The 13596-nt window shown below is 42.3% G+C and overlaps 2 protein-coding genes across 2 annotated transcripts; one reads left to right on the top strand and one right to left on the bottom strand.

The window, feature by feature from the left end:
* Positions 1 to 1183: 1183 nt before the first annotated feature.
* On the top strand, positions 1184 to 6548 carry LOC108241982 (serum paraoxonase/arylesterase 2). The gene is made up of 9 exons (XM_017426498.3): positions 1184 to 1438; positions 1647 to 1714; positions 1903 to 1958; positions 2160 to 2325; positions 4778 to 4901; positions 4978 to 5178; positions 5274 to 5355; positions 5920 to 6048; positions 6154 to 6548. The coding sequence occupies exons 1-9, from the start codon at positions 1359 to 1361 to the stop codon at positions 6313 to 6315; spliced, it is 1068 nt and encodes a 355-aa protein (XP_017281987.1). The 5' UTR covers positions 1184 to 1358; the 3' UTR covers positions 6316 to 6548.
* LOC108241981 (potassium channel subfamily K member 5-like) lies at positions 6375 to 10261 on the bottom strand. Its single transcript, XM_017426497.3, has 5 exons — positions 9938 to 10261; positions 9354 to 9465; positions 7738 to 7904; positions 7472 to 7640; positions 6375 to 7386 (listed from the first exon to the last, which is right to left on the bottom strand). The coding sequence occupies exons 1-5, from the start codon at positions 10121 to 10123 to the stop codon at positions 6683 to 6685; spliced, it is 1338 nt and encodes a 445-aa protein (XP_017281986.1). The 5' UTR covers positions 10124 to 10261; the 3' UTR covers positions 6375 to 6682.
* Between the last annotated feature and the right edge of the window lie 3335 nt (positions 10262 to 13596).

Here is a 13596-nt window from a genome sequence, read left to right as displayed (position 1 = left end):
GGTTATTCCATCAATGGATGTTTTCTTCCCTGATGGCATTTTCCAAGATGACAATGCCAGGATTCATCAGGCTCGAATTGTGAAAGAGTGGCTCAGGGAGCATGAGAAATCTTTTTTTACACATGGAACTCTGGACAGAAACAAATGTTGTGACATTGCAGAAGCTTGTGGAAACAATGCCACAGTGAATGTTATAATCTAAGCTAAAGACAAAATATTAGGACGCGTGACCTTTTTATTTTTTTTGGCCAGACAATGTATGTCAACTGTTTACAAAACTTAGGAGTAAGTAATAACTCTTTTGGGTAAAAATGTGATGGATTTATATGAGGTTCTTTATTGTTGTAATTTTTGTTCGTACAGAAAATAAAAAGAAGTTGGGCTCCAAAAACAGTTGCCCGGTGTGCCCACGTGAAATGAAATCATTTTAATATTTGTAGCAGTTTTGAAATTAAGCCATATCTTTCCTTCCCTGAAGAAAAACTCTCCATCCAGCTGCAGAGGTTCATATTTTTTTCAGCAGGTCATAAACCGTACAGACTGTCGTACACGTGTCTGTGTTACTGATAGATTTCCATCGTCTGAACGCTCAGCAACACTTTTGTTTTATTTATGCAATCTAATTGCTAAAAATCTTTTTCATAAATTGTGTTATTTTAAACGTTCATATATCAAACCGTTCTGCTCATTCAGGAAATTATTTAATTATATTTACAAATACTGTCCCTGGAAGAACAACATAAAGAGCTCTTTCATTCCTTAAAAACATTGTTCTCTTGGAAATCTGTTTCAGCATATCTTAGCTCTATTTTTGTCTTCTTTTGCTGCTTTTTTATATTTTACCTGTAAGCTAGCCTTTTGCTACCTTTAGCTTTTAATTATCCTCGTTGCTTTTAGCTTCCAGCTACTGTTTTGCTACATTTAGCCTGCTTTTTGCTAGTCTTATCTTCTAGCTACCTTTTGCTACTTTTAGCTAGTATTTAGCTACTTTTGGCTTTTAGCTATCATTCAGCTTTTTAAATTAGTGTTTTGAGGGTTTTATCTGGTGTTTTTCTTTGACTTTAACAATTTAGTTTTAGCTTCTCCAGCTAATTTCGATGACGTCATCCAGCCAATGACGTATATATGTAGCATATATATACGTCATTGCATCCAGCACTCAAAATCCAGTTTTATTCATAGAAAATGCTTTTTTTTAGTTGCTTTTGAGTAGGTTTCGATTTCAAGGTGCCCAAATATGTGTTGTCAAAGTTTACAGCTGTTGTAAAACAAGCTGTTGATCAAAGTGCTGAGAGGCAGGTTTACTCGATAAGAGTCCGGAGGAGGCTCGGCTCTTGGCTCGGTGTGGGGGATCCAACATGGCTGCCGGGAAGAAAGTTCTCATTTCCGTCGCTGTTGCCCTGACGGCGTTTCTGGGACACACTTTTCTCCATCTCAGGTGAGTGTTTACCTTTTTGTTTTTGTGTCGTTTTTACACCCGTGACATGTCGAGGGGCTCAGAGGCGGCGACTAAAACGGCTTGTTGTCGTTTAATTCATTTCAGCAGAGTCCTTCAAATAAAATATAAAATAAATAACCTTTTAATCGGTGCTCAGGCTAAGCTAAGATCACGAGCTTTAAGACTAAAGCTGCTGTTTTCTCTGCAGGAACATGAGCCTGTCCTACAGAGAAATGCCCGTGAAACACCTCAGCTGTCACTATTTAGACAATATAGGTATGCATCTTTTTTTATATCAAAGTGTCTGAAGTTTGGGGTTTAAAGTAATTCATGCTAGCTCAACTGTGTGGGCATTTTTATAGCAGCTAGAAAAGTCTGAAGTCCACATAATGGAAAGTAGGTTAAGGGTCAGGAGTGGAAAAGGCTAATAAAGATCAGGTTTGACTAATTGCACCTTTCTTCAGACTATGGAGCAGAGGATATCACCATACTTAAAGATGGACTGGCCTTCCTGAGCACAGTATGTTTTTTTTATTATCAAACAGCTGCAGATTGGTTTCATATCAATCAGTCCCATCATGATCTGTATAATGGGCTTTTTTTGACTACTAATGATTCAATTTGATTCTGGATTTGGCTTCTTAATCACTTCCTCTAAAGGTAATTCAAAGGCTGTTTAAAAAAAAAGAAAAGTTTCTGATATTTTCTGTTCTCCTTTCAGGGGTTGAAATATCCCGGACTGCCGTGGTTCTCCGATGAACCCGGGAAGATGTACCTTTTGGATCTGCTGCACCCGAAGCCGAGCCCGGTGGAGCTGCAGATCATGGGCGAGCTGGACCTCGGCTCCTTCAACCCGCACGGCATCAGCGTACACCGGGACGAAGCAGGTGGAAAGCGCCAAAATCGCTCGTTTGTCTCAAGCTTGTCGAGAACTGGCAGACAAATACAAACCCGGAGCTTTATATATTTTTTAACTGGCCTGAAAAACAAAAAAACATGACACGTCACACTCAGAGAAAGTGTAGGGAATGACTCTGATCGTGAATCAAGTTGGCTCCAAATGTTAGTCAGTTTTAGATGTTTACCTAAAGATTACTTCCTGAGAGCTTCATTCAAATCCACTGGCTCATGGGATATTTTTACCTCAGGCACACACAGGCATGGGCAAAGACATTACTGCACACGTACAGCATTCAGAAGCTGCCTACTTAATGTAAATAAAAGGTGTGATGAATGGTTTCCTTAAAAGACGCAGATGCACAGTTTTTTATGAGTTTCAAGCTGCAGGGTAAAAGGTAAAGTTCATTCTTAAATGTTCACTTCAAAACCTAATTTAAAATAATATTTTTTTTTTTTTTTGGCGGTTCCCTACAGAAGTTATGTCAGAGCACTTTACAAAACAACAGACAAGTCTGTTCAAGTCGATTCAGTCCAGTTGTTATGCAATAAAATGACATGCAGTACAGTGTGAACTTCTCTTTAGTGTTTGGGATTCGTTGGTAGGTGGATCACAGAAACGCCGCAATGAGAGGCGGGCGATCGTGTAATTGTTTGGGTGAATATCTCATGAGCCAGTGGATGGGTCTCAGAGCGGAATCACCGGATGTATTTCTGCAACCGGTTTTAACTTTTGGAGTCAGCCTGATTCAACATGGCCGCCCCAGCTGATCAAGCTCAGCAAACTCAAGAGATTCCTATAACCAAATATTGAGCTGAAGCTTGGCGTGGTAGTAGCTGAGAGTTGTCCCCAACGCGCACGCCAAGCCCCAGGACGCTCAGGGTTGTTGGTGTGCTGCTTTCATTTTCTGATGTCTTGATGACATTAGAAGTTGGCGCCTTTTATTGGCAGAATTGTTTTAATTTTCTGATTGTAGTTACTCCGTGGGAGTGTTTCTCTGCTGCGGCGGGTTTTATTTCATGTTTCTGTTATTTGAGTTGTAGTTGCTGAAGCAGGGGGGTTGAATTCCCAGCAGTTCACGAGAATGTAGCACAAAGTCTTGTGTTACTCTTTTGATTTTATTTTTAGCTGCGTCTCTACCTCTCCCCTCCGTCATCCCCCCCTCCACGTTTCAGCTGCTTTAGGTTACACTTTTATTCTAAAGCACAACCCCGAGCTTACAATGTGTCTGCTGCAGTCTCCGCTTTGTGTCTCCAAAAGAACAAGGAAATTAATATTTGTGGGAAAGTTATGAACAAGTAACATCTTACCTGTTGTAGATGATTCTAACAGCTAATATGAACCCAGCTAAAACTAAAGTGGCTTGTTGCCATCTTAAAACCTCTCAAATTTCAAATATTTGGCATCAGTTTTGCAAGATGCAATTATTTGCATAGAATTGTTTATTTTCAAGTGCAGGCAATGACCGCAGCAGCAGCAGGTGTCTGTAGCACGTTCAGTGCGGCCTGTGCCACGTCCATCAGCAGGAATGGCGTCCCGTTTCTGCCGGGATAACCACAGCATCTGAAACTGACAGCAGTGTTGAGATTTGTAAAAGAACTCCTGCATAGAACTCCTCATGCTGCATTTGTGCCTCTAAATGTGACCCGTGTAGCACTGACTCTTTTATTATTTTCAAATTCTCCATCTCAAAAGCTTCATAATGATACCGTAGTTTGTTGAAATTTGGTTATTTATGAACTGGCATCAAGGTAGTTTTGTTTATGAGCGTGCAGGTTTGAAAGCTCATGTTTTTTATCGGTCTGGAGTGAAGTCTGCAGGACTTCCAGTCATAAATTTAAAGAGGGGGAATCCCTGAGTTTCATGATGATGCTAATTGTCATATAAAGGGATTTCCTGCTACTACTGCAGCTGGCAGAGGGGGAAAAAAAAATTGTCAATTTGGAAGTAAATTTTAAGGGTTCTAAAAGGTTTTCTGAAGACATACTTGTTAAAAAAACAACTTGGATTTAAAAGGCAGATTAGAGTGAATATATGCTGTTTCAGTTACCGGGATTGCTAGATAGTGACTTAATGAGTCATTTTTACGCAAATCTCAATTATGACACAAAATCAATAAGTTCCCTGTTTTTGATTTCTCACAAATAATTAAAAGATTCCATTTATATACTTGTGTAATGATAAATAAACCTGACAGCAGTTTAAAGATATGCAAGTGTTCACAGGAGATTGGAGTCATTTTAAAACGGCAGCAGTCCTCTTTAGTCAGCTGTATTCAAATTGGCCGTTATTCAAAGCACTTTCTGTCATGATGAAGATTGTCATTATTATGAACTTTTATCCACATCACAGCTTCAGACGGACTGAACTGTCCCTTTAGAATATGAATATGAACCATATGTCAAAACGATGACTGAGTAGAATGAACCATTTCTTTGCAGATGATTCTGTGTATCTGTTTGTTGTCAATCACCCTCATCACAAAAGCCAGGTGGAAATCTTCCGTTTTGTCGAGGAGGACAAGCTCGTGCACCTAAAAACTGTAACCCACCCCTTACTGCACAGGTACGTACTGCATAAATCCAACCTCTTAGTTTGTTAGCGACACATTTTAAATTAAAATTTTCTTTTTCCCCCTCAGCGTGAATGACATTGTTGCGGTCGGACCAGAGCACTTCTACGCCACGAATGATCACTACACTCAAAATTACGCTCTCAACTGCCTGGTGACCGTGCTTGCTCTGCCCTGGAGCAACGTGGTGTACTACAGCCCAGAGGACGTGAGGGTGGCAGCCGAGGGCGTTCTGTCTGCAAACGGGATAAACATGTCTCCAGACAAACGGTGATTTGATCAGCTCGTTTCAGCAGGCATGCTGTCAATATGTTCATGTTTTTAATCGTGAAGAATTTCCCCTTTTTGTTTTGGTTTTTTTACAGGTATATTTATGTTTCGGATATCATGGACCATGAAATCGATGTTTTTGAGCGACGAGATGGGGACGAGCTGGTGTACGTTAAGGTGACGCGCCGGTTTCCTTTCTTTTTTTTGTCAGCTAGACAGAAATGACACAAAAAGTTCAAACGTTCCAATCCCAAAGCTACACTTTTAGCTTAACCCGGGGGTCTCCAATCCTGATCCTCAAGGGCCACTATCCTGCATGTTTTCCTTGTTTCTCTGCTCCAACACACCTGATTCAGTGGTTAAATCACCTCTTCTTGTTCTGCAGAAGCCTGTTAATCACCCACTGATTAAAACCAGGTGTGTTGGAGCAGAGAAACAAGTAAAACATGCAGGATGGTGGCCCTCCAGGACCAGGATTAGAGACAACTGGCTTCACCTATTTAAACGATTAAACAAATATAGATATTTTTAGAGGTGCCAGTATTGTCTCATTGTTAAACGGTTTTTATGTCAAAACAAACCAAACCCATTCTTCTCCTCTTACACATCTAGAAGCAAGAAGTTACATTTTGTCAGAACATTTGACTGTTAAATTTCTCTTATTCTGTGCTTTTCAATTTGGGTTTGTCCAGAGGACAGACCACACTTATCAGATGGTGTGTGTGTGTCTTTCTGAAACAGTCTGTAGCTGTCGGATCGCTCTGTGATAACATCGAGGTGGACCACGTGACGGGCGACCTGTGGCTCGGTTGTCATCCAAATGGCTGGAAGCTGGGCTCGTTTGATCCCAAAGATCCACCCGGCTCTGAGGTTAGCCTTCTTTGAATCAATATGTCTTTTAAAAAAATAAAATAAAATGCATACAAATGCATGATATGTTTATCATCAAAATGGGTTGAATGACATGTTGTGCAGGTCCTGCGGATAAAGAACGTTCTCTCAGATCAGCCAGCGGTGAGCCTGGAGTACGGAGACGATGGTCGTCAGCTGATGGGCTCCACTGTGGCGGCGCCCTACGAGGGAAAGCTGCTCATCGGCTCGATTTTTCACAAAGCCTTGTGCTGCGTTTTGAAATGAACTGAACACTGTGTATCTGCCAGCAGTGTCACAAGAACCAGTCTGCATAGATAGATAGATAGATTTAGAAAAATACAGTTTTATTCACGTCTTTAAGAAAAGGAAATTACAAACAAACACTGTTTACATCGGCCTGGTTAGTTCAGCTAATACCAGGAAGTGTTGCGTAACAGAAAACCATTCAACAGTACAGCCTCAGGTGTGACACAATAAATTACTTTTTTTACAACTCAGTTTGAATTGGTGTGTCAAAGATAATTAAACTAGTTTCTTACGCTTCTGTTTATAAAAAATAATAATAATAAAAAAGTAATCCAACACCAAAATGAGTTTTTCCCCCTTCTCTTGTTAGGGGAATAAGTCGTGATTATCCATATTCATTATTATCATCTAATGACAAATGTCTCTCTGCTACTTTAGAAATCGTAAACCTCGTCTCCCCGCCGCTGGGATGCTGCACTTTCTCCTCAGTTTCATCTTCGGCCGGCACGGAGAACGTGATGGGCTCCGATAAAGAAGTCTCGCTCTTGTTGTCGCCCCCGTGATCCGTTCTCCCACGCGCCGTCGCGCCGGGCCTCCTCACGCTCTCCTGCCTCAGGAGGTTCTCCTTCTCGTGCTCGACGTCGCCCAGCTCTGCGCTCGCGAACACGTCGTGGAAGCTGAAGGTCCGCTTGTGCAGCGGCGAGCGGTCCAGGATCTGGATGTTGTTGGCCAAGATGTCGCTGCAGCTCTTCGAGCGGTTGATGCTGTCCACGGCCTTCCCTCTCCTCGCCGCCAGTCCGATGCCTTTGATGACGGTGCTGTAGTCCTCCTCCTCCTTGGAGAGGTAGCTGAAGATGTCGACGACCGTCTGCCTCTGATCGGGGTGTTGCTTCACCTCCTTGGGCAACGGCTTGTCGTCGTAGGGGTGTCTGTGCCGGAGCTGCCGCTTCTTCTTCAGCACTTTGTGAGCCTCCACCACCATGTGGACGTTCCAGCTGAAGAACAAGGACAGCCAGGCGAGTCCCATGTAGATCCACAGCTCGACGAACACCCTGTAGAGCCTAGGGTACTCGATGTCAGGGTTTACGCCTGAAACGGGAGTGGATGCTCAGGCACGTGTTTCTTTTCAAAGCACAGCCCCACCCTCATCAGCGTTCAAAGATTAACCCCTTACCTGCCACGTAATCTCCAAAACCGACCGTAGTGAGTGTGATAAAGGAGAAGTACATGCCCTCCAGGTAGCTCCATTCCTCCACCAACATGAAAACAAACGGAGGGATCACCAAGTGCACCAGCAGCCCCCACAACAGAAATAAGGCGGTTAAGGTAAACTGGATCTTTTTCTGAGGGAGGGGAGACAAAGAAAGAAGTCAGACATTTGTTTCTGTGGGTATCTGTGTAGATTTCTGTACACGGTTTTAATATGAGCTGGACACCTACCACTGAAATGCCTTTCCGGATCAGGACTTGAGACAGACGTTTAGCCCGGTCACCAAAGAACGAGCCGAGCGTGCTCAGCCACACCAGGCAGAGCGGGATCCCGCAGAGGCCATACAGGATGCAGAACACCCGCCCGTTGGTGGTCTTTGGAGCAATATTGCCATAACCTGAAGATTACCGAGAGGAGAGGAATAGCTTTAGCAGTTTTAATCCGTTGCTCTGTGGTTGGGGGGGGGGGAAGTTTTTCAAAATGTGCTGTTGCTGCAGCGTCTGTAATAAAGGACCGCAGTGAACTGAGCGTAAATGTGACTCGTGTTGGCAAAATGCGTCTGTGAGGAACAATTCAACACTTATTTTTATATTCTACATCTCAGAAGCTTCAAACTGATACATAATTTGGTGATTTGTCACCAGGCTGGCAACAAGCTAGTTTTGTTTACGAGTGTGCCTTTTTAGTTTTATTGGTCTTGAGTGATGTCACCTGGGATTCCTGCCCAATATTTAAAAAGAGGGGATCCTCGAGCTTCACAGTGACTCCAACCACTGTGTGAAGGGATTATTAATGAAGACATTAAAAAAGGTAGATTAGAAAGCTCATATTTTAGTTACTGGGACTGCTAATGTTTAAAAAAATCTCAATTACAGAAAATTTGTTTTTAAAAATCCCACCCCTCTTCTTTTTTTTTTGCTCTGCAGCCTGTCCTCGTTCTGACAGGTCACATATTTAATCAATCCCATGGACACTCACTGCCTCCTACACTGAGATTAGGTGTCAGTGATGATTGTTTTGGGTGGTTAATGCAACTGAAACCCATCAGGGTTTTTGTTTAAAAAAAAAAAAAAAAAAAAAAAAGGATTGCGTTAGAAAAACAGCAAAAATTGCTCTCCTTTGTTCACAACCAAATTGGCGATTAGTCACAGGAAGTGTCTCGGTGCAGCTCATTTCAGCTGATCTTAACCCCAACTTTTGCTTTAACTCTCTCCTTCACTCAATTCCCCTCCCCCTAAATGACTCCACTTCTGTCGACTCTCGTCCTCCACAGCTTTTAGTTGCCGTTTCTTTTCAGAAGAAGAAGGACTTTATCGTTTCTCTTTCCACCTGGCGTTTCTGTTCCCATCGTTCTCCCTCTGACTCCGTTTCCATCCGGGGCTTATTCTCCGGACTCAGTAGCTGAGACTGTCCAAAGTGCACTCGTCAGTGTTTGAATGTAAACAAAGGACTTGTCATTTTTTGGCAACAGAACCCGATTCTGCTAGTTTTGCTCATTTATTACAAATTGTGCAGTAGACCTTTTCTGCCAGTGAACGCTGTGCATTTGAGTGGTTATTTTTATCATAGATGATACACAAAAGCATAGAAACATTGCCTATTTTGACAGCTACTGTGGCTCTAAGGTTCACTTTTAGTTTAACTCCCAACAAAAACAAACACAAATCCATTTCAGCTTAAAATGAAATGTAATCAACTGTCAAAAAAAACACTTTTAACCTTCAGGAAACACAGTGAACGAGAAGCCTGTTTAACAAACAACAAAACGACAAATGTACGATGTGAGGTGTTGTCAGTAAAGCCCCAGGAGAACACCGATTATAATGGCCCAGCGGGTAAATGTCACCTATAGTGGTGACGATGGTGGCGGCGAAGATGACAGAGTTGCTCCAGTCCCATGTGCTGCGGTGATTGTCTCCGGTGATGGCCACACCTTGGCCTGCGGCCTCTGACGCAATCTGGAGAGTTGAAAACAGGAAACGTCACGACACATTTAAAAAGAAGTATACATGTGACATACATACTCATACTGTGCCCTGACGAGCCCTGAGGAGAAAGTATGCAAAGTGTTACCCTGTGAAGTCATGTTACCCAGGCAGGAACTACTTTTACAAGCATGTTTTAGCATGTTGACCACAACTTTGTCCTTCACGAGAAATGGGTTTAAACTGGACTTGTCGGTGCTGTTGAGTCACATTTTTAAAAGGGAAGAGCTTTCAGCTGTTCAGTTCAGTAAAGTGAGGTTGTTTTTGTTACAAGCAGTGGGGGGAAAAACAGATTACCAGCAAGCCTTTTTAATAAGCTGCTATTAAACCAAAGCATGACTCACAGAGGAACAGAAATACTGGGCTTTTTTTTTTTCTTTTCTCTTCTTTTTTTTAAATTCAGGCTAAAGTTTGAGCTTTTTGATTGAATATAAAAGCTTCCTACCTGCAGGATCTCATCGAGCCCTTCTTTTGTCAAGCACTTGAACTTTGTGAGGATTTCCTCCTTCTTTTGGATGTATGTGTCTTTGGCTGAGGTCCAGTTGGACTCCTCGACGATCTGGAATATCGCGGCTCCAATGGAGAGGTAGAAAATGATACAAGAAGTCAGGAATGGACCTTTGTCGGCCATATTAAAGCCATAACTTCATTCTCCCGGTGTGTGAGCGGCTCCTTTCTCACACAGGGCTCCTGGTGCTCCTCCTGCTGCTGCTGCTCCTATCCACGGTTTTTTTCTTCCTGGTTTTATGAGCTTCTTGCATGGCTGCTTCCTGGGCACACACACACACACACACACACACACACACACACACACACACACACACACACACACACACACACATAACAAGAGAAGAAAAAAAAAAGAAAGTCCCACTTTGTTCCCCTGATGGGTTTGTTGCTTTGTTCTGTTCACCAGACTGGGACACTTTCAAAAATAAAAGCCTCAAACTGGTTACAGCACAGGATGTGAACTAGGCTCACCTAAACTTAAAAAAAACATGTTAGACTTTTAATTGCATATTCTTAAATAAAAAAAAAAGTCAAATTAACTTCTTTTTTTTTTTTTTTTTATGATCGAGGATATTCCTAGTGTTCCTTGGGAAAAAAAAGCATGTCACCCGCTGCCTTTCTTTCCATAATTTTAGACTACAAGTTGTAGGTGTTTTGGTCAAACTTTTAAAATAACTTTTTGTGCAGCCTCACTGTGAAATGTCACGTAAGCATGTGTTGTGAAAGACTCTCATCTGCTGCCACACCCAGTTGTAGCTCGACGTCTGCAAAATTAACAGAGTTGCACCCATTTCTGTGGTGCCTAATGTTGATTGGCTTTGGCGGCCATCTTGAACGGGATTGACTTTGAATGGTAATCCATCGTAGAAGCACATCCAGTGATTATTTCCTTAAAGTTTCATTAAATTTGACCCAGTGGTTCATGGCATATTTTGCTAACAGACAAAAAGTGTCTTCAACATTTATGACGCTTAGGTTTAAAGCAAAGATCCAACACAACGAGTTGCTCTTGGAGTATGTGTTGTGAAAGACTCTTAGCTACTACCACACCAAGGTTTCGCTCAATATCTGTAAAATCAACTGTGCTACAACCATTTTTGTGGTGGCTAATGTTGATTGGCTGTGGCGGCCATCTTGAGTTGGGTTGACTTCGAACGTTAATCCATTGTAGAAGCACATCCAGTGATTATTTCCTTAAAGTTTCATTAAAATCAGGCCAGTGGTTCATGAGATATTTTGCTAACAGACAGACAGAGTTGACTGCAAATCGTTAAAGACAACATTTTAAAACAAAGATCTTGGACAATCGGTTAGGGCTCAGAACATGAGTTGACGATCAGTCTCAGCCACTACCATTCCAAATTTTAGCATCATATGTGCAGAATTCACTGAGTTACGGCCAGTTTTGTGTTCTTAAAGGTCAGTTGGCTGTGGCAGCCATCTTGAATTGTGTTAAGTGGCTGTATAATTCACATAAATAAACCAGTTAGTCCTGCATTTGGGGAAAAAAGGGGGCTTTCCAGTTTCTCTCACACAAATGGCGAAGACAAAAGGTCTTCCTGAGAGCGACACCAAGGGTGTAAAAATAATTAAGAAAAATAAAAGGAAAAAGCAAAGGCTAAAGCAGTGACCACAAGACCTTGAATTACTTGTGCTGACGTTTTTGTATCCTCAGGAGAGCCTTAATGACAGACGTCTGAGTTTACAAAACAATTGGCAAGACACTTGGGCAGAGCTTGAAGCTGGAGCAGGTTTTATTGGCATTTTCCGCCTCAGCTTTACGCTGGAGGCTCAAAAAGGACACGAGTGCTTTTAGGAAGGCAGAAAAAGACTAAACTGAAGTTTGCAAAGCCGTAGCTGTGGGGGCTCTGAGAATCAGGGCTGGGATTTGTTCCTAAGTGACCCAATTAAAACACACACCCCACAGTAACGCCATTTGGGTGCTTTAATGGTGTGTGTTTCGCTGCATCTTGTTTTAGAGGAAACGCAGCTTCTTCACCGGGACTAAAAATGTGACAAATGTCCTGCATCATTAAGCAGAACGACACACTGAGGACCACTTCCACTGTCTGATGCATCCATGTGCAGTTACAGAGCCACCCCGACAGGGGGCAGTGTGCATCCAACCAGCCCACATAGCTTGAACATGTGTGAACTCTGTGTTGAGGCAGATGTTCATATCTTCACGTTCAGCTGCTCAGAAGTGTTCAAAGTTAATCTCCCTGGGTGGATCCTGCCTGCTGTGTGTGATAAAGGGCCCGAGGCGTAGTCCGCGCAGTCGACGTGTGCAAAAGCTGAGGACATATTCATTGTTCCTCACACTCATAGGCTGTCTGCGCGTGGATAAAAAGCCAAAGATAGTCATTTGTTTTTGGTAACGCATACATTTTTGATTCAAACTGAATGATTCTGGTTCTTCTGTTATAATCATAATCATATTTATTGGTCAGATGTGTAAAGAACAGGCAAGGGATTTAATTTAAAGGGGTAAAAAAAACAACACAAAAAGGAATATTTACAGATAATGCACAGCTGTACAAGGATGAGTCTATAAGGTGCAGATAGCATGCAGTTTGAATCATTTAGAACATGGGTGTCAAACTCCAGGCCTCGAGGGCCGCTGTCCTGGAAGTGTTAGGTTTTTCTGCTCCAACACACCTGATTCGAATGGTTCAATCACCTCCTCACAAAATCACGACGTTCTGCAGCAGCGTGTCCACAGGTCATCCATTTAAAGCAGGTGTTTAAAAGCAAAAATGCATCTAAAATATGCAGGAGAGCGGCCCCCGTGGAATGGAGTTTGACACCTATGATTTAGAGAGTTCATGTTACATGAAGGAAGATAGAAACAGACACTAGTTAGTTGTTTAAAATGGTGATGCCTTGGGGGAAAACTGGTCTGCAGACTTCTGTACCTCTGCCCTGAAGGCAGGAGGTTAAAGTGAGTATCTGTAAGTGTTTTTGAGTAATTCTCACCTCTCTTGTAAGTCCTTTACCAATGTAAAGGTGCAATAATAAACCATCAGAGTACAGATATGTTGGACTAACCTACAGGGACACAGCCACTGGGTTTATGTAACGCTGAGACAGATGTTCCAGCTGCATCAGCTGCTAGAATGAGGTCTGCTGCACCCTTTTGGGATTTCACCCTGCTTTTTTTAGACAGATAAATATGACTTCTGTGCACCTAATGCCCAAATTGTTTACCTGAGTATGAACAATTAAGCCATTTTCTTTGAGTTTGTCTACAAATCCGGAACTAATGAATGAATATCTCACCCCCTCTGCTCCACAGTCCTGATCAGTGAGAGAATGTGACGAATCTGGTCTTATTCGCCATTCCTCAATTATTTTCAGGTGGGTCAAATTCAGATAGTCCAGGTCAGGGCTGGAAATTAAAAATTTTGTCCACCAGCCATAGTGGCAAATTTTTTTACCAGCCACTCAAATATTTTACCAGCCACTATTTTTTGTTGTGACAAAAAGTAATTTCATATGATGATGATGATGGAGGTGGGTGGAAGCAGTTGTGGTGCCCTACAAGCTGAACAACTCCTCTTTCTGGACACTGCATGGAAATAACTAGACTTTTCT

The sequence above is a fragment of the Kryptolebias marmoratus genome, linkage group LG16, assembly GCF_001649575.2.
Source record: "Kryptolebias marmoratus isolate JLee-2015 linkage group LG16, ASM164957v2, whole genome shotgun sequence".
Classification (NCBI taxonomy): Eukaryota; Metazoa; Chordata; class Actinopteri; order Cyprinodontiformes; family Rivulidae; genus Kryptolebias; species Kryptolebias marmoratus.
The sequence above is the reverse complement of the archived record's forward strand: the minus strand, read 5'-3'. Positions and strand labels throughout refer to the sequence as shown.